Source organism: Micropterus salmoides, unplaced genomic scaffold (assembly GCF_014851395.1).
Source record: "Micropterus salmoides isolate LMB-PRFRI ecotype aquatic unplaced genomic scaffold, ASM1485139v1 Ms_hic_scaffold_6, whole genome shotgun sequence".
NCBI classification, from domain to species: Eukaryota; Metazoa; Chordata; class Actinopteri; order Centrarchiformes; family Centrarchidae; genus Micropterus; species Micropterus salmoides.
In genome coordinates this window covers 5,383,349-5,411,330 of record NW_024044348.1, presented here as the reverse complement: position 1 = coordinate 5,411,330, position 27,982 = coordinate 5,383,349, and the positions used below count along the sequence as shown (strand labels likewise).

At 39.3% G+C, this 27,982-nt stretch overlaps 1 protein-coding gene across 2 annotated transcripts in view; it reads right to left on the bottom strand.

Moving 5' to 3' along the window:
- Positions 1 to 1,527: 1,527 nt before the first annotated feature.
- crtc3 (CREB regulated transcription coactivator 3) overlaps positions 1,528 to 27,982 on the bottom strand; it is a 44,940-nt gene continuing 18,485 nt past the window's right edge. Inside the window, exons 5-15 of one of the 2 annotated variants that reach the window (XM_038700942.1) lie at positions 22,330 to 22,392; positions 19,554 to 19,657; positions 15,438 to 15,476; positions 15,252 to 15,337; positions 13,973 to 14,022; positions 12,770 to 12,993; positions 9,686 to 9,921; positions 8,030 to 8,278; positions 7,090 to 7,173; positions 6,303 to 6,516; positions 1,528 to 4,221 (exon numbers count right to left, since the gene is read on the bottom strand). In XM_038700942.1, coding sequence (XP_038556870.1) covers positions 4,016 to 4,221; positions 6,303 to 6,516; positions 7,090 to 7,173; positions 8,030 to 8,278; positions 9,686 to 9,921; positions 12,770 to 12,993; positions 13,973 to 14,022; positions 15,252 to 15,337; positions 15,438 to 15,476; positions 19,554 to 19,657; positions 22,330 to 22,392 — 1,555 coding nt within the window. In that variant the 3' untranslated portion in view covers positions 1,528 to 4,015. The remainder of the gene's footprint in view (positions 4,222 to 6,302; positions 6,517 to 7,089; positions 7,174 to 8,029; positions 8,279 to 9,685; positions 9,922 to 12,769; positions 12,994 to 13,972; positions 14,023 to 15,251; positions 15,338 to 15,437; positions 15,477 to 19,553; positions 19,658 to 22,329; positions 22,393 to 27,982) is intronic. The other variant, XM_038700943.1, reaches the window with a different exon arrangement.

Here is a 27,982-nt window from a genome sequence, read left to right as displayed (position 1 = left end):
GTGGACCAACTCCAGCTCTCTGACTGATGACTGTGATTATCTGTTCGGCTCCCTCACTCTGTGTGTGTTGTTTTGGGAACTCACTCCCAGATTGCATTCTATGCATGAGGTTTGGCTGATTTCCAGGAGCCCACACTGTCCATCTGCCAGACTATACAGTCCCCACACACTCCCATGTAGATACTGTTTGTGTTTGAACACATGGACTGCAATTCCCACCATGCTAGGCACCAAATTTCAGATTTATAAAGTTAAGCAATTGAGAATCGGAATTAAATTAAATATGAAAATTTACCAAACATACTTAAAAGTTCACATTTTTTAGGTCTCTCTCAAAACAATTCTCACATGCCAAAACTGTATATTGAAATAGGTTTTGGTTGTTGTAATAGTTATTCCCATGTGCATACTGGCTGTAAAGAGATCTTTTAGCATGATTCCAATGTACGGCATGGAGGACAAAATCCACTTTGTTTGACATAAAACAATGTTCTCAAATTAATAATAATAATAATATATATATAATATGAGGCTTCAGCAACCGGAATCTACCACAAATCAACTTGTTAATTATCAAAGTTACGGTACTTTTAGTCTTTTTCTTACTCTCCTTCTGCAGCTTACAAAGAATCACTGTTCAGGGAAACACAAAGAGGAAATTTGGTTGTGAAAGTAGTGAATTTGGTCCCACTGCTGATCATCTCTGCAGCTGGTAGGGAGGTAAAAACCATCTTCAAATTGTTACCATCTGACTCCAATTTGGATCTTGGCAAATAAACATCGAGTATTACCGCCATCAGTTTCACCTGAAAGGACCTTCTGGTGGCCTTTGATGAGCTGGACACAGCTGGAGTACCAAGCAAAAGCACTCTTGTCTACTTTGTATAAAAACGGGATTGGGGTCAGTGATGATTCACTTCAGAGAAAGCAAAAAACAAAACTTGAGGGGAATTTTTGTAAAGATATGATTATTTATTATTCTTATAATAATAATAATAATAATAACTTTATCTTGTCAAGTAGGAACTGATGCACGAACTATACCGCAAAGCTGTCTTGAAAAGAAAAAAATCTACATTTTAAAAGTGAAGACACTTGATGAAAAACTGATGATGTAGTTCAGCAAGTTTTGGCAGAGGACGAACACCAAATTACAGAAGACATGAGGGAAAAATGTGTTTCATGTGATGAACTTGTGTCACCTCTGGCTCAAAGTCTCTTTCTAACCTGACCGTCCGTTAGCTTGTGTAAAAAATATAGCAGATGTCTGTTCAGCTATGAAACCAAACACAATAAAGATTACAGAGCTGTTTTAAGAGCAATAAATCAAGCAAAGAAAAGGCTGTTCTTGTTTAAAATAATTTGTCAGCATAGAGAAAGGGTAGAAAGTTATCTAAACTATGTATTTTTATATTTTTCCAAACTCAACGCAGCATTCATGGTCTGTGTGAAAACACCTCACTGCTGCCATCTACTGGCAGGAACAGCAACCACATCCCGTGACATGTTAAGACAACAGAACCTTTATACTAAATACACAGTATAGTTTTATTGTTTATATTAAATCAGACAGATAAGCACTATAACATATGTTACAATCCAAGAACATTTTATATCTTGTGGGAAAAACAAACTCAAATGGCATTACAAAAAAAGTAGTAACACTAGTGGACAAGACACTCTTTAAATAACAGAACTGTACATTTTAATTTGCAACTAAAAAAGTATGACACTAAAAAAACAAACAAAACATTGAGGCTAAGTCACAGAAAAGAACAATGGGCAGTTAGTAAAGATAAAGATAAAGAGAAGTGATTTATAGCTGATACAGATTACTAGACAAAAATGCAAAAAAGTAAGGCAGCAGAAGGCAGTAAACAGGCTGGGACCAAGGGAGGAACAAACAAAACATTATAAACAAAAATAAAAGTAAAAAGTGGCTCCATCACTCACCCATTGTCTTACAGAGTTAACAAGAGAGCAGGTAAAAATGTATAATGGCTGAAATTTAATATAAACTCTTATAAAATAATGTCACGATAACCCCAAAACCTCTTCATTTTGTGTCTGACAAATTATCACGCTGGATCTCTGTCATACTCTTAGAAAGAACCCACAGTCCACAAATGCAGGTATGACATCCGCTGACCGAAAAGTAAAAAACAAAACAAACAAAATTAAACACAAACAGCGCCATGCACCATTTTGCTTGCAATCCAAATGCTGCACGAGTTCCTTGAAAAATGATTCACTACAAATGCTCTTGTTCTTGGACTGTTGATCAGTTAGATGCAAATCCTGCAGGAGCAGTTACTCATCTAATTGAGAGCCAATACACATTGTGGACACTGGACACATGTAATATTGTTAATAATTTTGATCCCCCACATTGTGAACATAACAAAATGAACCTGCAAGCCATGTAACACTGCATAATGTACAAGTTGAACCTGTTCAACAGGTTTCACTTAATTGAAAAAGTTGCATAGCTAAAAAGGATCAAAGGAAATTTGCTTTTCAGAAACAATATTAAATGAAATCGCTCTTTGACTTTATTAAAACAGACACTAGGGGGCACTCAATGCCTTAAATGGCCTAATTACTACATAATCACCTACATATGTATAAAGTATATCTAAGTCTCACATTTCTTAGTAATGGCTTCATTCAACTTCTTTGGGTTATCAGGTTACAAAAACATTCTTACCAATTAGTGCAAAAGAGGTTAAGTGCAATGTTACATGATGTCCGATGTCCACATGGCAGTGTGCTCTCTGAATGAGTCACTTGACTGTTCAGCCACAGAGAGGGGTTACTGTACTTCCGTTACACGAGGACAAAAAGCCGGATGCAAAAAGATATTCAGGACATAATCGATCCACGGTAGCACAGCGCATGCCCTTATTCACAATAAGATTTAAAGTACAGTACAAGCGCCATTAAGTCAGTACAAAATGTAAATTAAAACATACGCAATGAATGTACATAGAAATATTTTTAAAATACAACCTATTCATTTTTTTTTTTTTTTTATGGATTGTGATGCTGTCCCAATGCTGTGAGAGTTCAACCAAAGGACTCATCTGTGACCAGGAGGGGGGCAGGGGGATATCCATCCAAATTACAAGGAAAAATATAGCATTTATTCAATACATCGTAGAATTTTATTTCTTAATTAGAAATTCAAAAATCTATACTCTTAAGTAATATTTACTTATTAAAATCTCATCTTTGTAAACGTTTGCCCTTTTTGTTTCTAGTTTGAAAATACATTCTAATCAGACTGAAATTGAGGCATATTATACATTTTATATATATATATATATATATATATATATATATATATATATATATATATGTTTATTTATAGATCTGTGGCAAACATCTCAAAAATAATCTGATGCCATATGTGAAGAAATACATTTAAAATAAAAGCTCTAACCCCGGTCGTCTTCATTTCTACCAGGATTGTTCAAGAGGCATCTCTGCTGCTCTTCGGCGTGGCGATGCGGTTGCTATGGTGTGTAACCATGGCGATGAGGTTGCCATGGCTTTGGGGGGGGCTTGTGATGAGCGAGAGTTTTTTTATTCCGGCTCCTCGCTGGATCGTCTCAAGGGGTCATCTGAGTCTTTTTGGTTCGAGGGATGAGAAGCGATCTTGACGAGGTGCAGACCCTCAGAGCGGGACCTGCTTCTGCTCCCAGTGCTGATTTTAAACCCCAAACTGCATCGATAAACCTCATTTAAAATAACTTCTTGAGAAATACTAACTTAACTTTGCATGAAGCACGTGTAAACAGTGTTTGTTCACAAGTCTCCTCGTTAAAAAGCGTTGGTTCATGACCTTGCACGTTGTGTTCGTGTCTTTCACATTTAATGAATCTTAGTGGCAGTGGATGCATGCACAGTGGCCCTGTAGAGATTGTTTGCATGCATAATCAGATTTGTACACTCTATACACTGCAAATCCATGTGTATATGTTCTCTTTCTTGAAACCTCTGACACTCTTTATGTTTAGAGTCTGTCACTGCGGAAAGTATCCTCCACAGATGGGTCCGGCAGCACCATGTCAGGATCACTGAGCATGCTCAGACCGTCCAGGCTGAGGGGCTCGATGCGCAGCTCGTCCTCCAACGGGAAGCCTCCCTCTGAGTCAAAACATTCAGGCACTGTGGAAAGTGCACTGCTGATGTCCTTTGACAGACTGGGGTTGGAGTCATCTGTGAGAGAGAAACAGATGATGGTGGGTGAATGTTTCCTCCAGTCTGGAAAACACTTCCACTTGCTAAAGCCAACAGTCTCACTGCCCTCGTCATTGGTCATGACAGCTCTTTTTAAAGATACATCTGACACTCTTCTCCCTTTAAGTTTTATTTAAACTGGAGTAATTGTCCAGCCACAGTTAGACCCAAATATCAGCACTTGCAGCCAAAACAAAGCTGGAGGACGAGACAGCACAGACACAAGTCAACAACTTAATGCAGGTGTGTTAGTTATCGTCCTGTGAGAAATGTCAACCTACAGCGCTCGATTTCTGATAAACCAGCTGTTCTGTAGACGTTCCTCGAATTCTTTTTCCTGATTTAAGCCTCAGGAAAGAACCACTAACATGACAACACACTCACACACTAATATTTGCATTCAGTGAAATAGAACAAGGAAAATTCAAGAAATAATCTGTCTGTAGAGAATTAATGCTTTTACTGCAAAGACTTGCAAAATCAGCCAAAAGAAACCTTTTTCCCTTGTCTCTCACCATAATCACAAAAAATATATCTCTACAACAAAGCTACATTATTTACCTCAATCAAATCACTGCTGGAATGTGAATGGAGTCACGTATAGTGATGAACCTTATTATAACTTTTTGCCCCTTTTAGCTCCTTGTTCTGGTTTTACGGGACATTTACTGAATGGTTCAGTCTCTCAGTCTCAGCCAGCTTGTTTCAGCAGCAGGCAGTGGCTTTCATAACCAAGAATTGATACACCCACTGTACTTACCTGTACCTATCCAGCACCAAATTGAAAACAACAATGTAAGGCAATAACATGTCAGGGCTATGTGTCTGTCAAGACTGTTTAAAGATTTTATGCCCCATAGTGGCTACAAGGGGTGTAATGAAACACCAAATCCACGGTTCGGTTCAGACCTCGATTTTTGAGCCACAATTCGGTTCATACCGGACAAAAATAGACACGTGACACCAGCAGCTGGAAGGCAATAAATGGTGTAATATTCACGAAATATAGGCCTACATCTTGTACTAACTTTAAACTTCACAGTGTTTTCGACATATACTTTACTTGGGCGGGCCGGCCACGTATATTTGCACCTGCCAAAGTATATTTGGCAACCCACTTTAGCATTTTGCAGGGAAACACACATAGAGAGAGAGATGTTATCTGACATTACATTAGGCAGACACAGTAGACAGTTTACATTATAGAGCGACAGTGAACGCACCTCTGCAGATATCACTCACTAACGTTAAGTTTTGGATTCGAGCCACATGCGGTGCACTTGAATCACGGGCAAGTTTATTAATCAGGGTGACCTTATGAAACGTAGTGCGTACCGCCGGCATAAGACCATGGACTTTTGTGTTGCGGTTTCGGTCTAGGTTTTAGAACCATTACAGCCCTAGTGGCTACAAATAAATAATTCTTACCACCGGGAGTTATAGTATAATATTCAGGGTTCATACACATTTTGACCAATTAATTTCCATGAATTTTCCATGTCTTTAAACCAAAATGTCATGACTGAACAAAAGAAAAGTCTGCACAAGATTTGTAAGAATGTGTATTTGCCACCTTTAGCAACTTTAGTACCTCTCCAGTTAGTACTTAATTCTTTGATACAGCATCTGTCATTGACGTTTGCTTAGTAGCCTTCTATATACACAGAAATAATTTTTATATACTATATACACAGAAATAATTTTTATATACTATATACACAGAAATAATTTTTATATACTATATACACAGAAATATTTTTTATAGGCTAATGACTAATTGATTGATGTGATTACTTTGGCATTAGTGTTATTGAAACTAATTTCCATTACTTTTCCAAAACTTTGGGGATTTTATTTTTTCCCCCGGTACTTTTTTTCCAGGCCTGGAAAGAACCATTTTCGAATTCCATGACTTTTCCAGGTTTTCCATGACTGTTCAAACCTTTGTATATTCAGTTGTTTTCTGTTACAACACAAACACAAACATCCTCTTCCGTTGGATGCACCTAAGGTGGCCAGTTACGGACACCAAAACGGCCAACCGACTCATTAAGACTTACCAGTGAGTATGATGTTGGGCAGTCCTCCACTGCAGTTGGAGTACAGCATGTTGGACCTCATGTGCATGGAGTCCTGCAGGCTGCCATGGCTGCCACCCAGCCCAGAGAGGGCAGCCTGGGAGTAGTAGAGCAAGGAGGAAGAAGAGGATGGGTCGAAGCAGGACCCCCCCGCTGTGGAGCTCAATGCGTTTTCCAACAAAGAGAACTGGTCCAACTAGCCGGCAGATGGTGGAGAGAAGATGAAAGAAATGCAAAGAATCAGTTCTCATGTGTTCATTCTGGCAACCTAATTCTATGTGATGTTTTACACTGCATAGTTAACACTGCAAATTACGACAAATCCATTCACAAGATCTGGATACACCCTGCTGGCAAACATCATTTCTTGGCTAAAGAAAATGTTGTTTTAACTTGGTTGTGTAAAAAATGTACTTCTGTGTAACAAGCAGATTCTGTTTATAGTTACAGTTTATAACTAGTTTATCGTTTGACTTGCAGCAGTTATTTTCCTATTTATTTTGAAATATTTGTCAGGTTACAAATATTACAAGTTTGCATCCACGTTGCATCGACTGGCCGTCACATATGTTCTGATAAAGAAATGCTACAGTGAGAACTACAGAGAGAATAAACCAGACAACAAGTCTTTTTCCAACAACTTTACCTTGCTAGATGAAATGTCTCTTCCAAGATAAATTCTGAGTAATGATGCACACTACCTTGTGCTTGAGTCACTACTTTGTGCTTAAACATGTGTCTACTGCGGTCTGTGTGTGTCAGCATGTACCTGATAGGGGAGGGTCTTGCTCTGGCGATTGGAGAACTGGGGGTCCATGAAGGTGTCGCTGAAGAGTGTCGCCATGTTGTTGTGCTGTGAGGGAAGAAAAGAGTCCCAAAACATCACATTGTTGTCAAATTTGGGAAGAAAGCAAATGGTCTCTTAAAACTACGATGAGCTATGACACGTGTGATGATGTAAATAACTTTTTTATCAGTGTTTCACTGAGGTGGAGTTGATCAGGCTTTATTCACAGTTAGGCAATAAATAAATAAATAATAAAACTGTCTGCAATGATTAGTTGAGTAGTCAATCAACAGAAAACTGCAGAGATTACGATTATCAATTAATTGTTTAAATCATTTATTATTGGTTCCAGCTTCTCCAATGTGAGGATTTGCTGCCTTTCTGTTTTTGGACTGTTGGTTGGACAAAACTAGACATTTGGAAACGACACCTTGGACCTTGGTATTGTGATGGTTGTAGCCCTGAGGGTGGCCCAGTCGGCAGTCACACATTATATATTTCTCTACCTATTAAACTTCAATGGCTAGAATACCTCTTAATGATTAGAACTCATTTGATCAGTATGACATGATGTCTAACATGAATGGAAACTCCCAGTCTTTTATTTTTAAAGACATTACATACCTTTATATTTATAGCTTAGGACAACATTTGCAGAAAATCTGTTTTGTATTTCGCAGGGAAACTACGCAGTAAATGCTTGTTCTGAACTTAGTGTGGGTTAATAAAATGTTGAATCTAATCTCCCACACTAATTTATGCCCTGGAGGGAGACAAAAACAAGTTATTACCATCAATAATGCATATGCACAGAACACCACAAATGCTATTGGCAAAGAATATGATTGTGTGTGGGTGTGTGGCCGCCAGCCTTCTGTCTATGCACACAAACCCTGACAAAGATGCTCTCCATGGTACTTACTTGGCTCGTGTTGAAGTCCATTGGGATGCTCTGAAGGGGGGAAACAGGCTGCTGTTGTTGTTGTTGTTGTTGTTGCTGCTGTTGCTGCTGCTGTTGCTGTTGCTGCTGTTGTTGCTGCTGGTGTTGGTGTTGCTGTTGATGTTGCTGTTGGCGTTGCCGGCCCTGGTCCACTCCATGCTGTGATTGTTGGTAGAGCGGATAGGGTGGGGGCGGCTCTCTTGGCATGTTGCTGGTATCCAAAGCAACTCCCTACACAGGAGAGAAAGCCAGCAGGAGTCACTAAGTTTAATGAAAGTTAGGACTTGAAGTTTATTTATTCTGATTGTAGTGTCATTACTCAACTACACTTTGCCCATCAAAGCAGGGGTAAAAACAATTGCACCAGTGTATTTGGATTTTTCACTTGGAGTTCAGACTGTATTTTATATCACTGTACATTTCCATCTTTTTTGTTACCATTTTTCTTAGATCATAGTTTTAGTATTTTTGACAGCACTGGTTCTTGTGGTGGTTCTGGTGCAATGACAGTGGAAATGCCATGGCCCCAACAAAAATACCCAGAATTTATTTTTGTTGAACAGTTTACAAAAACTACCAATGTTTCTTATACTATTCAGTTTTATAGACACATGATTATCGGGAGGAAATTTATAATCTTGCAGCGTGGTGCACAGAGAACAACCTACTGCCCAATGTCAGCAAAACCACAGAGGTGATCGTTCATTTCAGGAAAAAGTAGATAAAGACACACATTCCTTTTTACATTAGTGGAGCTGAGGTGCAGCAGGTGAACAGTTTCAGGTTCCTGGGAATCAGCATCACAGAGACCCTGACAATGGTCATCTCACATCTCCATGCTGGTGAAGAAAGCTCAAAAATGACTATATTTCTTCTTGTCAGCTTTTACAGAGGAGCAATAGAAAGCATCCTGACTGTAAACATCACTGGCATGGGATGTGCATGGCCCAGGACCTGCTCTGCAGCAGGTGATTAAAACTGCTCAGAAGCTCATTGGTACCCATCTCCCGAGCATCAGTGATGTTGGTGAGGTGAGGTGTGGCGACTACGCAGAGCCCAAAGGATACTAAAAGACAGTAGCCACCCAGCCACAGCCTGTTCATCTTGCTGCCTTCTGCGAAGGCATATAGAAGTTTCTGCTGCCACACCAGACTGCAGAGCAGCTTTTCCCCCCAAGCTATCAGAATTTTAAACTCAAATTCATCCTCAGCATTGCTCCATTGAATATAGTTTATTTCTGTTTACCATTTTTTGGCGTCCAAGCCGAGTGGGGCTGGGAACCCGCGAATGCAAGGCGTGGAACTCCTGGATACGGAGGCGCGTATCAAAAACCTTATATCCACGTGTTCGGGGGATGGAGCTGAATCTCGTATGACTGGACAAACCTTCAAGTGCCTTTAATTTCAATCTCTGGTCATTTATTCGCCTCCGCTAGCGCCGGGGCATGGACGCTGCTTACAACTGCTTGCAGTTCTAGTTATAATTTTTTTATTACTGTATATTGTCTGCTATGCAACACAAGGGAGTTACAAACTCAATTTCACTTTACAACCTGTTGAAATCATAATATTATTTGTCATTACAACCTGTTGTAATAATAATAATAACAATGAAACCTTCAGTGTGAGGTGTGTGTACCTGTGTGATGGGGGACAGCGAAGGGGACATGGTGGGAGACAGTTGCTTGGCCAGACCCCTGCGCTGCTCAGGGCCAGGAGACAGAGTGAGGGGGCTGATGGGAGCGGGCCGTCTCCGGGGGGAGTTGTTGGACAGACGCAGGGATGAGTTGATGGAGGGATTGCTGAGTGACGACTGCAGCTGGCAGTTGTTGAGGGAAGCCTGAATTGAGGGATTGCTCAGAGAAGAAGAGAGACCTGCAGGGACGGTAAAGATAACAAGACATGGGCAGATCGATCAGACAGATTCAAAAAGCATCTGAGTGTAAATGTGTATTAGTAGAAAACTAATAAGGCAGCTGTGAATCAAGAGCATGGGCCCTTAGAAACAGAGGAGAACATGTGGAAGTTATGATGTACTCAATTTTCCAGCATTCTCTCCCATGCCTAACCCAAAACACAAGACTGTATTGTGTGACTGGGGAAGGAGAGAAAAAAAGGGAAATGAGAAGACAGAGAGAAAAGAAAAGGGTTGATTGTAGTGAGCCAAAACAGGGTCAAAGTTCCTCTGTCACTTTAGTGCTCGGCCAAGCTGAACTGTGTTGGACATGGGAGTCCAAACACACATCACACTCACAAAATACAGAAAGGAAAGACTGAGTGGGAGCAGCGGTGAGTGTGATCTGATCAGGCAGCCGGAAGTCGGAGATCATTCAATGAGCTATCCATAGTGTACGGTCTGCTGCCAGAGGAAGAAACCTGGAACCTGCTCAAAAAACTGGAGCAGTGGTTCCAAACTTAAAGTCTAAAAACCTTAGAGAGGTCATATTATGCTTTTTGTCTTTTTCCCTTTCCTTTATTGTGTTATACATCTTTTTTGTGTATGTAATAGGTTTGTGGCCTGGCCGATTATCGGTGCCGATATTTAGCATTTTTCCAATAATCTGCATCGGTCATTTTTTGAACAGATAGCCGATCTAATTAATTAATAAAAATGATGTCAGGAATATAGTTTATTTAACATGTTTGTTTCCAGTGAGAAACTGATTTTACATAGTTACTTTGCTGCTTTTGTTGTTGCTCTGAAAACAGTATTTATTTTATATTGTTAGGGTTTTATTGATGCATTTATTGATACTATTTATGGGTTATGTTCTTTATCTATACTCTGATTGGTTTTTCATTACTAAATAATTGTCTTTTGAAAATATGTTTATTTAAAAAAGAATAAATTCAGAACAGTAATCAAATTTAATATTTTACTATAGGCAGCAGGTAAAGACAAAGTTTATGATAATTTATCACTCAGTCCATCTCATCATTTAATTTAATATTTATAAAGATTAAACACGACAATTAACTTTAGTGTTGTTATTTTGAACAAGGTTTTGTGTAATTTTTTTCCATTTTGACACCAAGACTAAAAATTTTAAAGCAAATGCATAGCGGTTCCACATATCGGTCATCGGTGTAATTGGTTATTAATAATCGTATTTGGGATTCTCCCGAAAAAAAAACCATATCGGTCGATCCCTACAGTCAGTGACCATAAAGTTGTTATTGTGCTGTAGAGACAGTGCACAGTTAAAAATGTTATGTATGAAAGATCAATGTCTGACAAATTAATAACTCACCACTCTGAATCTCTTGCTCCAGTCTAGGTTGCTAAGCTGATTCGGAAACATGTACAGATGAACTGAAGCTGTGTTTACTGGCTTGTTAGGACCCGCCCTACTCTGCTTTTGATTGGCTAGTAGTCATTAACTAGGCACTGCGCAACTCCCAACAAAGATCTCGTAGTATTGTAGAAGTGAGTTAGTTCACTCCGTAGCTAAAACAGAGCGGTCAACACGCAGGGTGAAAAGAGGTGCTGCAGCAATGTGCAGCATGACAAAAATTAAACCATGTAAACCTGTTCTGCTACAACCTCTAAAGAAAATGATGGACATAAAAATGAGCATAATATGACCACGCTCATTAACCCTAAAAAGACTGCAATCTCCACAGATGATTCATTTCCACTGACACATATTTTTCAGTCTTGGCGGTGGGAAGGGGCACATGATGAATGACTATGTAAATTCAGATAATATACTGGACGACAGGTAGACTATGATTAGAGTTGTGTTGCTAGGCAACACGCCAAATCCTGCAAAAAGATAAAATATTGTAGTCATGTATGTGACAGTACAAGAACAGATGAAGATTTGCAGGATGCTAAAAACGGAGGAAATATGTCACACTTGGATAAATGGTGGATGGACAGTTGAAAGCAACAAAACATCATCATCAGGTGAGCTTTTTCTCCGACACTGAAAGCTGATGAACTCGAATTATGAAATAATTCACTAACCCACTCACGGCACACAGCAATAATTGATACTGTTTGTTACATTTTTGGCTTGGAACTATGTATAATATACATTTCTTACTCTACTGTCTGCACAAATTGCTTGTTGATTTATCCAGATTCATATATGCATTGATCCTTCAGTGGCTGCATTGTGCTTTTAGTTATTGCTTTTTTGTAGGAAAAAGAATTTTACAGAGATGGAGGTTGCTTTTTAATTTTAATTCAATCTGAGATATCTTGTGGTCATGAGCACTCCTATAATGTCTTTAAGGCTCAAACATATCTTCTCCCAAAACATGCTGATTGACCAAAAGCATTTATAGTAAAGTATGGAATAGTTTTTTTCCCTTGTGCAGGGTGATTAAAACATGTATTTGTTGTGTTCAAATGTAGAAAGCCAATTCTCCCTCAACTCTTATTTCTGAAACTTTTTTTCTTTGACATATACAGAACTATTATCTGTACATGTCTGGATCTGTAACCTCGACAGTTTCGAAATGGTTCTTAGAACATTGTTTAAGTTTTGTTAAACCAAGAACTCAGGACTGACTAGCTGAGTTGAAATATCATGGCTTATTTGGCTTTCCACACCATATACCCCAAGCCGAAGGTTCCTAACCTGGGGTCAGGACCCCTCCCACGAGGTTGTAAGATAGTTTTAGGGGGTTTAAGATAACAGACAAACATTTATGCTATAAAAATGTGCATATTTTTTTGCATATTATCTTTGCTTTAAAAAAAAACTACACCCACCCTGTGAGTTGCTGCCGATGCCTAGATGCATCATGGCAGCTGGCAGATTTCCGGTGCTGCTGCCCCCGCTGAGGTTCGGGTATCCTCCATTGTCATCAGGGTCCAGCGGGGTGGACAGGGGTGACGGGAAGTGCAGGTTGCTGAGGTCGGGCAGGGAGCCGCCGGTATTTAACAAGCCCTGGTAGAGGGACAGACCTGGGTTCTGCTCCGGTGATGGGAATATACTGCAACGAAGGTACATAGAAAACTTCGTTTGTCCCTACAGGATAAGACTGATGCTCTGAATACATTTTAATTCATGTAAATATTGTGCATAATTAAAGGCAGTGTCATGTAATATGCTGCCATTGCCATTTCAAATTGACAAGACATTTCTTTGACTCCCATCCACTTGTTCTAGCCTCTTCTTTTTTACACCCACACTCCAATTCCTCTATTATTTCGCTAATTTCCATTTTTGCTCATATGCTACATTAAAGGCATATGAGCAGCAACAGTGACTCATTGTTGTCTGTCCCCACACAAAAACTGGCACAACACAAAACAATGAACAAATGCTTGCCTCCACAAACATATAAACCGTGTCGGTTTCTGTCAGCACAAGACACAGCATGAAATAAAGAGGCTAAAGCAGCTTAGTGCTGGCTGCACAGGTCATAATGTGTCTTTTTTCATCACTGTGTTCATCAAGAGGACATCTTACTAAGAATCTTAAATCTGTGAAGGATCCCCAGAAGACTGTATTGCTTTCTGTGTGAGAATATGAGCTCTAAATTATGGCTGATCTGTACCATCTACTGGCAACATGGTAAAGAAAAACTGCTGCTGAAGTATTGCTAAAGTATTGCTTGTAAAAATGGAGACATCCGTTTGCTTCCAAATCATGACATGACACCGGATGGCAAACTTTTAAACAACGCCCATGAAATCTGACTGTAATATACTCCGTTACTTTAAAGGTTAGAGGTGTAAAGAGAAACACAGACATCCTGTTCGACGAGGTGGGAATGTGTGGAATTTCATTTCCAGGATTCTATTGTTTCTGTTGACCACCTACAGCAGCTGCAGCGAATGTGGCATTACACATGCTTTGTGTAACATCACATTAATGATGATCTGGGTATGATGGAATAAAAAATAAAAAAAGTTTCATCGCGAATAAGCAAAAGCACACGTTGACCCTTTGCTTCGGCCCTCACTTACTTGATTCCAGGCACTTCACATGATTTAGGCCTTGAGGCCAGAGACTGGACCTAAAACAGAAGCACAAACATTACAATTATTTGTCTGAAACAGATAATAACACTCCAACACTGCATTTTCATTTTCAGAATATCATTTCCAGGTTCATAGCATACCGTGTATAGATATTTGGCCGCCTAGCACAAAAATGTTTTATGGCATTAGGACAGAATGGGCAAAATACACACACAGGAAAAAAAAAAAGAAGACAAAAATCACACAACTGCAGTAAAAAGAAACAACATATTGGCTGCCAGTGGGACTTGTACAATCTGTAATTAGGGATGCACTGGTCCCTATACAATCACTTTAACTTCGACTATGAAACCAGATACCGGTGAGGCCAGTGATCGCTATGGCATTAAAAAGAGAGTTGGCAGCCTGTCGTGACTGATACACATACATTGTGGTGGAAACACTGAATTCTCATTAAGACACTGACAAAGAAACTGTACTTTAATGTGTCTGTGAAGACTCTCAGTCATCCAGGTCATAGTTATCCAATTATCTCAATTTTGCCACCTTAGATGTATTTAATGTCAATGTTAGTCAGATCAGTGTATTTCTATCTTTAATGAGCAGCAACTCCCCTGAAATCCACCATGGAGTGGAAAGCATTGGCAAAAATATGCCCCCTTCCAGGATTGGCTGAGCAAAGAAAAGTCATGTGCAGATCCAAAAGATATTGTCAAGAAGGAAAATTAGCATTGGACATGAAAATTTGCTGTTTCATCCCATGTAGTAAGTAATGATGGAGGACAACTGATTCTGAGTCTAGTACACCTCGAGAGACCCAGAGTCAGATTGTTTTTTGCATTTTCTTCAATAGTTTGACGTCATCTATAATTTTCTCCATGATGCTGTGAATGCTTTGGTTGTTGGCATTTCTGATCCCAGAAATCTGTCTCAGGCCCATCCTGTCTGATCACCTATTTATAGTCACACAGGAAAGACTGGTTCAATGTGTAGTCTGGCAGGTTTCTGCAAAGGCAGGAATTAAAAGGTGTCACAATCTCCTCATGTGACACCGTGACAATGCTAAAAAGACATAAACGTTGTGCAGTCTGATCCCGTTATTAAAGTCATTATTTGGAAGTGTTCATCGTCAGCACGGCAGCAATGCACCCAGGTGTGAGACCAGTGAAGGCCTGGATTTACAGATGATAAGCTGCTTCCTTACCATCTGTTAAAACACAAAAAGCATCAACCAGACATTGAAGTAAGAAGTAATAAGTCTCACCTTCTTGGCCTCCCACAGCTGCTTGGGAAGGGGCTTACTGACGCCTATTAGATTCTCATCGTTAGGCAGGGAGGGGAAGGAGAACACTGCAGAGAAGAAGGTACACTTGAATTAAACATGTGTTCTACACTCTATAAACAAACTAACTAGATCATTTCTCGAATATTGAAGGAAAGTACAACTCACCATTTCCAGAGCTGTCCACATCTGCCTCATTTACACTAGCTGCATGCCAGCCTCCGTGAGACACAAACAAACAAAAAAGGGAGAGGGGGAGGGAGAAATAAAGAAAGGCATAAAAACAAAGAGGCGAACATTAGAGGATATTCAATATTAACCAGCTGTTTGAATTATCCTGGCATGTCTGGCACAATGATCAGTCACTCTGACAGGAACAGGCCCTTTGGAATACACACGGCAATTACTGTGCAGTTTCATAAACACAACAGCTGGGCATCTGGCATCATGTTATTAGTCACATCGATGAGGAAAGGGAGGAGAGAAGTTGAGTGGTGGGGGGTGGGTTCATAGACTGATGAGGATTTAAGAGAGGACCATTGTTCTCTTGAGCCACAAAGAGCCTTCTCTCTTCTTACTGTAGACCCGATGGCAGATACACATGCCTTTGTTTTTTCCTCCTTTTAACTTTTGTCTATTCCGTGTCTAACCTTTACATTTAGCAAAAGCACTTCCAGTGCATTCTTACTGCATACTTATTAGGAAAATATGTTTTGTTTCTCTTGATGTTGCCTTCAAGTCTCATTGCTTTAACTTCAACTCAGCTTCTCTCACATTAGCCTTTGAACCATTGCCCACCCATTCCTTCTCGTTCCATGCTCTCAGTCTCTCTGAGGCCTATTCATTTTGAGAGGCAGCTTTTTGGCTGGAACAGATGGGACAATGAGGCGATACAACAGTCTGGCATCATTACATTTCCCTTCAAAGGTATCTGGTCACCGTTGCTTGCGGAGGCGCAACTGGAACGGAAATAGGACAACTGGGATGGAAAATGGCCGACTTGTGTCCCCGGCTGGATCACTTACACTGTGCAATGCACTAAATATGGGTGTTGTAATTACTCAGGGTTAAGAAAAAAATACCACTGTCTATTGCTAGAGCATAACAGTAATCAGAGGCCTTTCAGCTGCAGAGGTAACATTAGATTTCTTATGATTGATACACATGCCTTTTCCATTAACAACAACTGACAGAAAAGAGAACGCACCAAAAAGACTGTAGCTGAACCCCTCTAAGTGTTTCCAACTTGGCATTGTGACTCATTGCTGTAATCCCTAGTTAGATGCTTGCTTTAATCAGCCAGGGCTCAACACCAATCAAAACAAAGTGAAACCTTTCGGGGTGTCAACGAGGGCCTGGGGATTCATAGCTCTCTGCGCTCCTATGATGGCAGCAGTGAGGCGAAGACGCTACACTGCTCGTTCCCTAACATGAACCACTTTGGTGTCAAAGCCTCTTTAAGAGGAAAGAATAAACAGCCTGTACAGCTATGTGTAGTATGTGCTAGTGGAGTATATACAGCAGGCTATGGCCTATGGTACAGTATATGCTATGTGATCCTCCACAGGCAGCTCAGTTCATTTGAGGAAATATAATCATCTCCTAACAAATACAGTTTAACCATAATGGCTTGATTCTAGGTCTGCTGACAGCTCTGCACTGATGGAGGCTCTGCCCAAGGCATAAGACATTTTAAAATGTCATCATGGGCTCTGAAACTTGATGGGATTTCTTTGCTATTAGCTGAAATTCTGTGGAACCAAATGATACATCAAGAGAACCTGATAATTAAAATAATGGCCTTACACAATAGTTTTATGGGGCATGGAAGCAAACACGGAGCAATCATAAACATGTAATACCTCATATCAGCTATTTCTGTAAACAACACACACACACACACACACACACACACACACACACACACACACACACACGCCAACGTTTCCAACTGGGTCTAAGGTGAGTCATTTAAAGCACAATAGACAGTGTGCTGTAATTCATATATCTACACTTGGTTGATACTGTTTGCAGATGAAACTCATACTTGGGCCTTCAGACAATGTCCTGTTTTAACTTGTTGGCTAAACACAGTAAGTAGTACTCCACTACAGGAGCACTTCTCTCATCCACTCCACACTTAATCAGTGGTGAGATCAGACAAAGGTGATAAACACTGTCAAAAATAAACTGGATGCTCAACAACTACAGAGATATAAACAGAACATCTGAAAACAACAATAGCCTGATGCTGATTTGTGTAACTGAGCCCGGAGTGGCTTAGAAGACGGAAAAGGAGCTGGCTGGATGGACTGCGTTCTCTGTTAATGAATGACCAAGGAACAGAAACACAAACACCATAAACTAGCATGATTACTTTGACATGGGCCTAGTGCAGGAGCAGCATGCATACTGCATGTGACTGAGAGGTATCTACTTTAAAAACATGTCAGCTCTTGATGCAATGACCTACAGTTCTGCTCTCACAAGGCTGTACCTTTGTTTTAAAGTACAGACAGGTGACAATCCATCCAATCCTGCTCTGTGGCAGGTATAACAATGCCGAGCAGGCCCAGTTAATTCTGATTTTGTATCAAGATGGCAAGAGGAAGAGATCCAAGTGACTTTGAAATATGGGAAAGTCATCAGTAAATAGGGTTGGAAATAGTGGTTGACTTTGGATAACAGAAGAGCAACCCTTCCTCAGGCAACTGAGAATGTCAAAGCAGGACGTGATCAGACTGTCAGCAACAGTCCATCGACAATAACAAAAAGAGTGATATTATAGTAGAGCTGCAGTGCATAAACCCCTCATTAGAAAAGATGAACGCACAGTTCAGAGGTTCAAAACCCATCGGCACTGCTCTACAGCGATGTGGAAAAAAGTGACATGGTCAGATGAGTCACTCTTCACCATATTCTCGACACGTGGGTGAGTGCATGTGGTGAACAACAAGAGAACAGTACAGGCCTCAATGTTAGACCCCTACAGTAAGGGGGTCCAGTGGCTCTGTTACTCTGTGGGGACATTCTGCTGGCATGGTTTGGGTCCACTTGTCACCTTAGAGGGACGTGTCACTGCAAATCAACACAAAGTTGTTCTGACTCATCACCTTTACCCTGTGATGAAACATTTCTATCCTGATGGGAGTGGTCTCTTCCAGGATGACAATGCTCACATCCACAGGACATGAAGGCTCACTGAATGGTTCCTTGCGTATGTGCGTACGTGTGAAAACGTTGTGAATCATATACTTTGGCCTTTGCAGTCTCCAGATCTCAATCCAATTGAACAACTATGGAAGATTTCAGATTAACACTATCTTTAAAAAGAAAGGTGTTTATCCCTCCAGTAGACTTCCAGAGACTTCTGTAATTAATGCCAATGAAGCTGTTTTGGTGGCATGTGGTGGCCCAACACCATACTACAAGACTTTATGTTGGTTTTTCCATTAATTTGTCACCCGTCTGTATAATGTACCTGGTGAGGGTTAGAGGTGACCCTGTCAGCTCTGCTCCTTGGGGTCATTTACACTCACTTCATCAAACAGCACAGAGATTTGTGTTAAATCATGTCAGCAACACATGCAAGAGTTGGTTTAACAGAAATTTAAATACATTATTTTATAAAAGGGATGCTGTATTGTAACTAGGGAAGTTTTATAAAGTATAAAAAGCTCAAATAAAGCGACTGCAAAGCTACCATAGGCATGTAATAAATAAAAAGGCATTTAACATTTAATGAGAATGTCCATTCCACAGTGAATGATTAATCCAATACAACCAGACCAGACAGTACAGCGGGTGCTTTTTCCATAATGATAGTGAGGAATTCTGCCAGAGGTAGCAGCTCTGTTAGTAGGAAATGATAATAATGAATGATGTGAATGTTTTACTTGTGTTCCTGAAATGAGATTCAGTCTGGCAAACATCTAATGCTTTTTTCATTGTTATTTAAGTTATAGAAGTTTTGCTTGGTTTACAACAAGCTTGAAGATCCCTCCCGGACACGTTTTAAGATTCTGCTTTGAAGAACAATTTGTGATCCTGTCAAAATTCTGCAAATATTGTTCCTTCCAGAAGTTTCAGAATGACGTCCAGATGATGGAGCTAAGGTACAAGCCTCCATAAGATGGCTTGGAGTTAAGGATACATTAAAACAAAGGCATCTGTTCCAAGATACGGATGACAAAACAATTAAACACAGTCAAATAGACACTCTAATAAAGAAACTGCTCTGAAGGAGAGTATCTTCTGTCCTTAGTGTGTGTTTGTTACTCTCACCATTGCGCTGGGGGGGGCCTCGACCCATCTGCTGGTTCATGCCAAAGGGGTCCTGAGGGTTTGGGTTCATAGCGCTTGTATGGAGAGCAGAGTCTGAGTTGGTTCTGTGTAGGAGGAAGGAGGAGGAAAATTATGCAAATTGTCTCAGCACCTTGGGCAGAGGCAGAGGATTTCTCCGGGCCGTAAGGTCAGTGACTCACTCTGCTTCCTGCTCTGCCTCCACACAATCTGCATTCATCTGCAAGCTCACACTGACCTTTACTCATAAACATCCTCACAGCACTGGACCAAATGTTTATCAGCCTGGGATGAAAAAACATTTTGGCCCAGTGATGAAATAATGATCACCTTAAAGCATGTGCCTAGTATAACATCTTGCCAATGGACTACAGTTGAAAATTAGCCTGCTGGCTAACACTGGCACATTTACAGAAATGTTGATTAATGTGCACTGTCCTTAAATAAATAAATGAAAATGAAATGAAATGAAAGCCACTGACAGCCAAAGCCAATAACATTATTTGTTATCCCTAATAATACTGATGCAGGGAACCTGATAACAGAGTTCTCGACATAACTTTAAGATCAACTATGTTTATCTAGTTTTTAAAGATTCAGGAATTTCATTTTGTGACAGCTTTTACCTGGAATTGATTTGACAGGGATTTCTCCACTAGCTAAATAATGTCAAATATTCTGTTTATCAGATATATACATATTTTTTTAATCCGGATGAAATATCAACTGACAGCTACAAAAGATTTGTCTTCACTTGGTTGTATATATGTAATATGAGTTGTAAATTCACACATTTACACACACATGCATGCACACACATGCACACACACACATGCGCACACCCTTGAGTCCTATATCGCTTCAGCTGCGAGCTTTCTCTAGTGCTATCCATTAAGCCTCAATGGGTCCTTTCATGCATCATCCCTCCTTTCCTTCTAGTACATTGTAGCAAATTGTAGTAATGAGACTTAAATCGGATTCATCTGAATATGATGCTTTTAAAGCTGGATTAATTTCATCAATTATGGTGGACTGAATTAGCATAGAAAAAAACACTTGAATAGCCACTCAAAGCCAGATTTTAATGCTTAGTCTAACATACATATTTTATGTAAATTGTTTGATTGTCCGGGCAAATGTAAAATGTAGCCACGTAAATGGGAAATAAATAAACAAACATATACAAAAAGATAATCAGAGTGTTCACTAGTCAGACTGAATGAACAGTTTATATTTTTTAAGTTGAATTTTAAATTCAACACATGGCAAGCGACACAGTTTCAAAGGATGGAAAACTCAGTGTATATAATTTAATATATTTGCCATGTTTTCCATTAAACAGCAAGGTCACAAAAAGATAACCATTAGAAGCTATCATTTCTTTTCACAGTACACACACAACAAGTTTTGACAAGTCTGTAACAGCCTAAATAAGTAATCTTTAAAGATTACTGACATTTTGGGAAATGTATTTGCTAAAGAGATGAAAGAGAGTGAGATTAAAGTAATTTTTATCTCTTTATCTGTAGCATGCAAAGTTCTTATGCATATTCATTCATTGTGTTACTTTCTCTTTAATCACACATTCACCTATTACAATTTTTAAATCAATTTTGTCAATTTAATTTTTGCAGTTTTAATACAGCTGCTTGTGTTTAGACAATATTTAACATTTTCTGATTGCCCTTTTTTTCAAATGACAAAAAGCATTGATATATTTCTCAAAGTAAGGTATCAGGTATCATACAGCCGCTGGAAATGGAAAATCTTAAATGATACCCAGACACTTATTTAAAATATATTGTTTTAACAAGCAGTTAGCTTACGCACTGAAGCAATTGCTTTGCAGCTTGGCACAATGATCACACACAGCGTCTCATAAGTTCTGTTGTCCTCACACACATTTATAAATCTGAACAAAACCCAGCTGACTCTTTGATGTACTGGTGGGTATCAGCATCCAGTTTTATGCAAAGCTAGTAACTTGTTATAATGCTCCCTGTATACTGAACCCAAAATGAAATGTCTATACATTTAAAATTCAGCTCTTGCAAATAAGTACATTTCCCAAGATGTTATAAAGGTATGTTTACAAAGAAACATTTAAAAGTTCCCCCAGTGAACCACTTAATTATACTTATTGTAATTTTCTTCAAAAGAAATCAAATATTTTTTCAACAATTAAGTTTGAGGATGTAATCAGATCCATGTTGCACTGCCCATGTTCGCTCCATGGTCAGCTCAAACTGGATTTGCATTGAATTCAGAAATCTTTATTTAACTCAGTTTCAAAAACAACACTTTACAAATACAACAATTGGGAGAAGCATGTGAACAGGCTGAAAGGGAGAAAATGTGAATAAAGAGCCTTGATGTTAGACTGCGAAGGAGCCATGAGTCCTAAAGCTGTGTTAGTAAGAGAAGAACAATTGATTCATGTTTCAGAAATACCAAACTGGAAAGATGAGTGGAAAACTACAAGGAGAAAAAATTGTTAATAAAATTGACAGTTAACAGTCTTTCGCCGAGATTTTGTGTCCCTCTATCTCAGTGCTTCAACGGAAGAAAGGAGGATTATTGAGATGTTACAAATCAGGAGGAGATTTACAAAGGATAGAAACCAGAACGCAATGTAGTCAAGAGATTGCAAAAAGACAAAGAACAGAATTGTTGGCCTTTATGTGAGCGAGGGATAAAGTGGTAAAGATAGAATGGGGGAAAAAAGAGAGGGGGGCAGGGGGGGGGGGTCAAGGGTCACCTGTTGAGTTGTGATATTAATCTAAACCCAGGCCGTTTTTCCTCAGTCCATGGCTGCTGTTCCCTTCAAAGAGAGACAGAAGAAAAGGATGACAGACAATTTTACTGGGTGAAAGCAGAGACCCCTGGCTCATACCATCAGGATTTTGAAGAAGACAAAGTATCTTTGTAAAAAATATGATTGTGTTGGTTTATGTGTGGAAGAAAAAAGACCCTGGAAAATGCTCAGATACAGCACAAAACCACTGAAAATGGAAAGACTGAATAAATTAAAAGCAGAGTGAACAGATGAGACGGAAAACATAAAGACAATCAATGACAGGAGTGCTAACGAGAAGACTGACTGCAAGCCAGGTTTATAAACCTGCAGCTGAGGAGCGGTTACAAGCTGTTCTACAGTATCTAATGGGGAAAGAAAACTGGTGCAACACAAATAGCTCTCTGGGGAACGGCTGGCCAGAGAGAGGAACGACATAAACAACTTGATGTGAAGGGTCATTGTCAAAGCCTGAAACGATGGAGTGGGAACGGTGACAGTGAAGTGGATGTTTCTGAAAAGTTCAGCAAAAACAGGTCTTGTCCTTAGGCTTCAAGTACATAGGCCTGCTTTTTAAAAACAGGCACAGCTAGTATTCTAAAAATACAAATGCTCCACAAAATAACATGGTGGTTTCTTAGTCCAAAATGTTCAATGGCACTTTAGTTTAGGGTTAGGTAGTTTCACTTTATTACAACTTGGGGTCTTAATTCAGACTTTTGAATTTATTTTGGATATGATAACATTGTACTCAACACAACTGCAACCAATTGCTGAGATCTGGGAACACAGTGACATCTGTAGAATGAAGTCAGTCTGGGCAAGAAACAGGTCAGACAATCTGACGGCTTGTAAAAAAATTTGCCTGCTAGCGGGCACTGGAGAAAAATTTAGCCCTTTCCTTCCATTCTGTGCATTTGAATTTGTGCACAATCCTGTTTCCTTTAATTACCCATAAGGCACATACAGCTATCTCTCTTCTCTTTTTGTTTCTGTGCTCCACAAACAGTAATGGCCTTGTGTATCATTCCCACAACACCAGCAGGGGGGCGGTTAAATTCATTAATGCATTTTAAACACCCAGGAGTTGTTGTGTGCTCAAAAAAACACCACGTGGCACCTGTAAGCGAAGTTGAGAGTGGATCCCGACTTTCTGTTCAATGGTAGTCCTCCAGCACAATGCATTGCAAAATTTTGACTGATTAGGGGAGGAACTGTACAGCAACAGCAGGAACATGAAACATCCATTGAGTAAAGCCAAGAAACAGACATAAGTTCTACATAAAGAAGACTACATTACAGTACATTAATTTAGAAAATGTGTTATTTAATGCTGAATTCACAAGAAGACATAAATAATTAAGACTTTTATGATGATAGCATTTCACAAAGTATATAAAGTCCCCTTAATTCAACAAATCAGTAAAACTGCAGCAGTTTGAAGTATCTTGCTGTAATTGTTTTGGGTCAAATTTGTTGATCATTTAATAGTTCAATTTACATGTTTACTGTTAATAAAATTATATAAGCCAGAGTACGAGTTTATTAAATATCTGTAGCCATCACACAATAGCAGGTATGAGATGTGCAACCCCAGGTTTGCTATTTCAGTTACTTTGAGGTTAACAGATTAAACATAAATCTACTTGGATCATGTAAGAATAACACAAACTGAAATAATAAAAAAGTACTGAAACTTAATTTTGACACAGAGCTCATCTAAAAGAAAGGTTCGCTACATTAAATAACAATTAATCAAATAAACACAAACTATTTGACACACACGAGGTTCAATATACTCGGGGGTTTTGTCGCTTGTAGATTATGATGGCAGTTCACTGACTTCTCTACTTGTGCTACTCTAACATGACGTTTCTTTTTTTAATACCATTATTGTTACTTTTGGCCAAAGATGTGTTAATCAGAAAAAGTTAGACAGTTTTGTTTCTAAAAACATTTAAAACACTTTTCTATAACCTGACTCATACCAAATGGTCACACTAAAAACAAGGCTATTACTAAGATCTTAAAAGTTTCACATGATGCAACACAAGAGCGTGAACGTCTCCAGTCATACTATAGGCATCTCCGTCATCTCTGACGGGGCAGTGTCCTTTAACGCACTGTGACACATTTGATGAGCAGTGTAAAAAAAATGCAGATAAACTACAATACCTCCACGTGTGTCACATCACCTGCTTTAGCCACTATGCTTTTCACTGTAGGGTGTGATAGCCTATATCTATATTTAGATATGACAAATATCCGTCTGACACAATGACATGTTGATTTGGTTTTTGATTGTTACGGACATGCCTTTTCCAGATCGATTCCCTCATGTTAAGAAAAATGTAGTTATGTTGAAATTGATATTGGCTAACAAGCATATAGTATATCATATAAATATATTCTAGAAACAAGGCTCAGCTACTTTAATCAGCCAAAACAGAGCAGCGTTAAAGATGAAACACAAACAGACAGACTGAGCAACAATCAGACCACATAGACGTTAGATAAAAGCCCTCAAGAATCGGCACACCACATTGACATTGACATTTAAGAGCTCTCCTCTGAAAGGCTTTTCTACAGAATAATCTACAGGGAGCTCGGTCTGAGATTTCGTCCCGAGAGAGGCTGGTACAGGAATAGCTGGCCAAAAATGGGTGAATAAAAGAAGACGAGAGCGTGGGACAGAATCAAGGCTCTGACCCTGAAACAGATGGTCTCGGAAGAGAAGCACCCAGGGCTGTACTCAGGTCTGATGCATGAGGACCTCAGGAACCAGTCCACTATAATAAATGATCTCCCAATGATTCAAGTTTAGATGGTTTCCTGACGCCGATCCTAACTCTGAAACGCTCAATCTCATACAACCTTTTACGTACAGAATAAAAAAAAAACCTTTTGAAGGAGGATCTGGGGGAGGTAATACCAGAGGATGCTTGGAGGGACATTTAAGAATGTGTGGTCTTTTTAGTTGCTTAGGGTCGTGCAATTTTAGTATTTCATAAGTTGTTTTGGTGTTAGGGCTGGACGATATGGCCAAAAATGTTGTCACGGTTAAAACTTTTATATCTTTTGATATCGATAATTATCACAATAATTATCAAATTGTTATTTCTTTCGTGTTTAAAGGCTTATTTTTGCTCCTGACTGAAAGTTGAAGAAACCTGATGGTTAATTGTGGTTTAAACTCTTCTTTATGGTCAACACTTCAGGCCAAACTGGATCACTTTACAAATCTGAGATGGAATATTCAAGACAATTATGATAAAATCTTTGTCAACAAACATGCATGAGTAAAAATTAAGTAAAAGCGTTTTGTAGTCCGTCATCCTTTTACTTTTCATGAATACTCTGATGACTTGAATGCCCTTGAAAAACTCATTAAAAATTTTTTTAAGTTAAAAAAACCCCCGGCGTAATATTCTTTGAGACACCACATCTCAGAATGAGCACTTTCTTTGAGTAAACTCTAGAGGACAGATGGTGGATATAAAACACCACAGACCGACTCACTACAGATGTAGAAGTTGGGAAATCACTGTTTTTTTTGCTTAAAAAAAAAAAAAAAAAAAAAAAAGAAAAAGAAACAAAACTGCATCACCAAATCCAGAGAGATGATAAAATCTGTTGGCCAGACCTGCTGGTCATAGAGCGGTTAAAGGCTATGTGAACAGCTCTGTTCCCCTGCATTTCTGTAATGCCTGACGATCCCTTTGCACTGGCCCACTGCCTCCGAGACTTGATTTAAAAAGAGGCTGGGAAGCTTGGCATGAGTTATCTTAATACAAACATGCAGCAATAAAAATATAATGTAATTGCCACAGAAACACTTGCTCTATGCCAATTGTCAGTGTTCAAGCAGCTGGGTGTATAGCAGATAGCTGATCACTGCTGTGATAGTTAAAGCACGGAAACAGTTACAGAGCTCTGTGGCTGTTCTCCAGAGCTGACTGGCGGTAATGCAGTGCAGATGCGGTTGGCGTTGTAAACACTTACCGCCCCACTCTCCCCTGAGATGGACAAGCAGAGTCTGCCTGACTGTAAAAACACATGAGCCTAATCCATTTCTGTGGTAGGATATTAAGTTGAGGCACTGATCTGTTCTTTCGACAAGAGGATTTATTTATGTAATATATTTTAGCAATAGCCTCTTATAAAGGAGAGTAACAAAAAATAATTTTCTTCAATGGTATTTCAGAGAAGGCTACTAGAAGAAGAGTGTTCCTAATCTGGCTGGACTTCAGTCCACACTGATTTCCCACTTCCCCTCCAACAGTGTGTTATGTCTAAAATGTTCCATCAGCAGTCTAAAAGTAAAAACACAACACTGATTGTGCAAAAGCAAGCTTATGTACTGTTCATTAATTTGCCCACATATACAACATACAGGACAAGGACACTCTTGCAAAATGTTGATGTTGAAATGACATTAATCATAATATCATTTGTGAAATTACCAGGTTGCAATGGAGTATGACCATGACAAGTGGTGCAATTTTGCTCCCATGTTCAAAAAGTTGATAAAATATTACATGACAAGTAAGGATGAGTCACATTTTTTGAATAGTCGTTAAATAATAAAACACATCATAGTTTATGCGACTATTGTCTTGTCTTAAAAAATGTATTTTCCTTTGTTTTCACCGGCCCACCTGCCGGTTACGTACCAGGCGCCGGTATAACGTGTGTGGGGCAAATTCAGTTCAGCTACAGCGCTGTGGGATGGGATGATGCTCAGTTGCAGCCTTAAAGTGTTTAGGTCGTGTATTGTGTTCACTGCTGCAGAGGACATAAAGAACCTGTTTACAGTATGAACGCAACCATGTCAGGCTACCATTCTTCGTCAGCAGAGCGGTACAGACCACTAGTTACCAGCTGTATACTTTACTAAGTTACTCTCTCCAGTGCTGGCACAGTGCTAAAACTAAACACGGAGATTTGTCTGGCTAGAAGTTACCAGCTACAAGCCATAAATTAGTCTGAGAAACAACTCTGGACAAAAAAAAAGTCACATAGACACAAAAACACAAGGTCCAGGTGGAAAAATACCAAAGTTACCCATTAAGTTCTATCCTACTATTTTTATGCAACATTCATGTCCATCTTCTTTGGCCAAATGTGTGAGCAGACATTATCGAGTAGGCTACCTCACTCAGTTGGCAAAAGATCTTGATGATGCAAAATGAGTGAACAAACAGGAGGTAAAACACTGACACTGCCAGATGCGGCAGATGAAATGGTTTACTCATACTTGCACTGTTTGATGTCAGTAATACTTGCACTGGTGGTTTGAGTGTTTTCATATTGTTTTCACTTAAATGCTTGAGTTTTAAATAAATAATTAAGACCTGTGTTCTATTGATATCATTAGTAAGCAACAATTAATATCCTATTAAATAGAGTGAGCTAGTACAATATTAGACTTTTTCAAACACCCATGTTTGTCTTAACTGATCCTTTAGAAAAAAGATGCAAGCCAGATGAAATATCTAGATCAAATCAGAACGTTTTTGGAAAGTGAGCTGGTCATGTTACACTATGGTCAAAACATAATCGACACTAAAACTAAAAAGACAATAAAACTAAAACTTGTGTGACATGTTCTCATGGT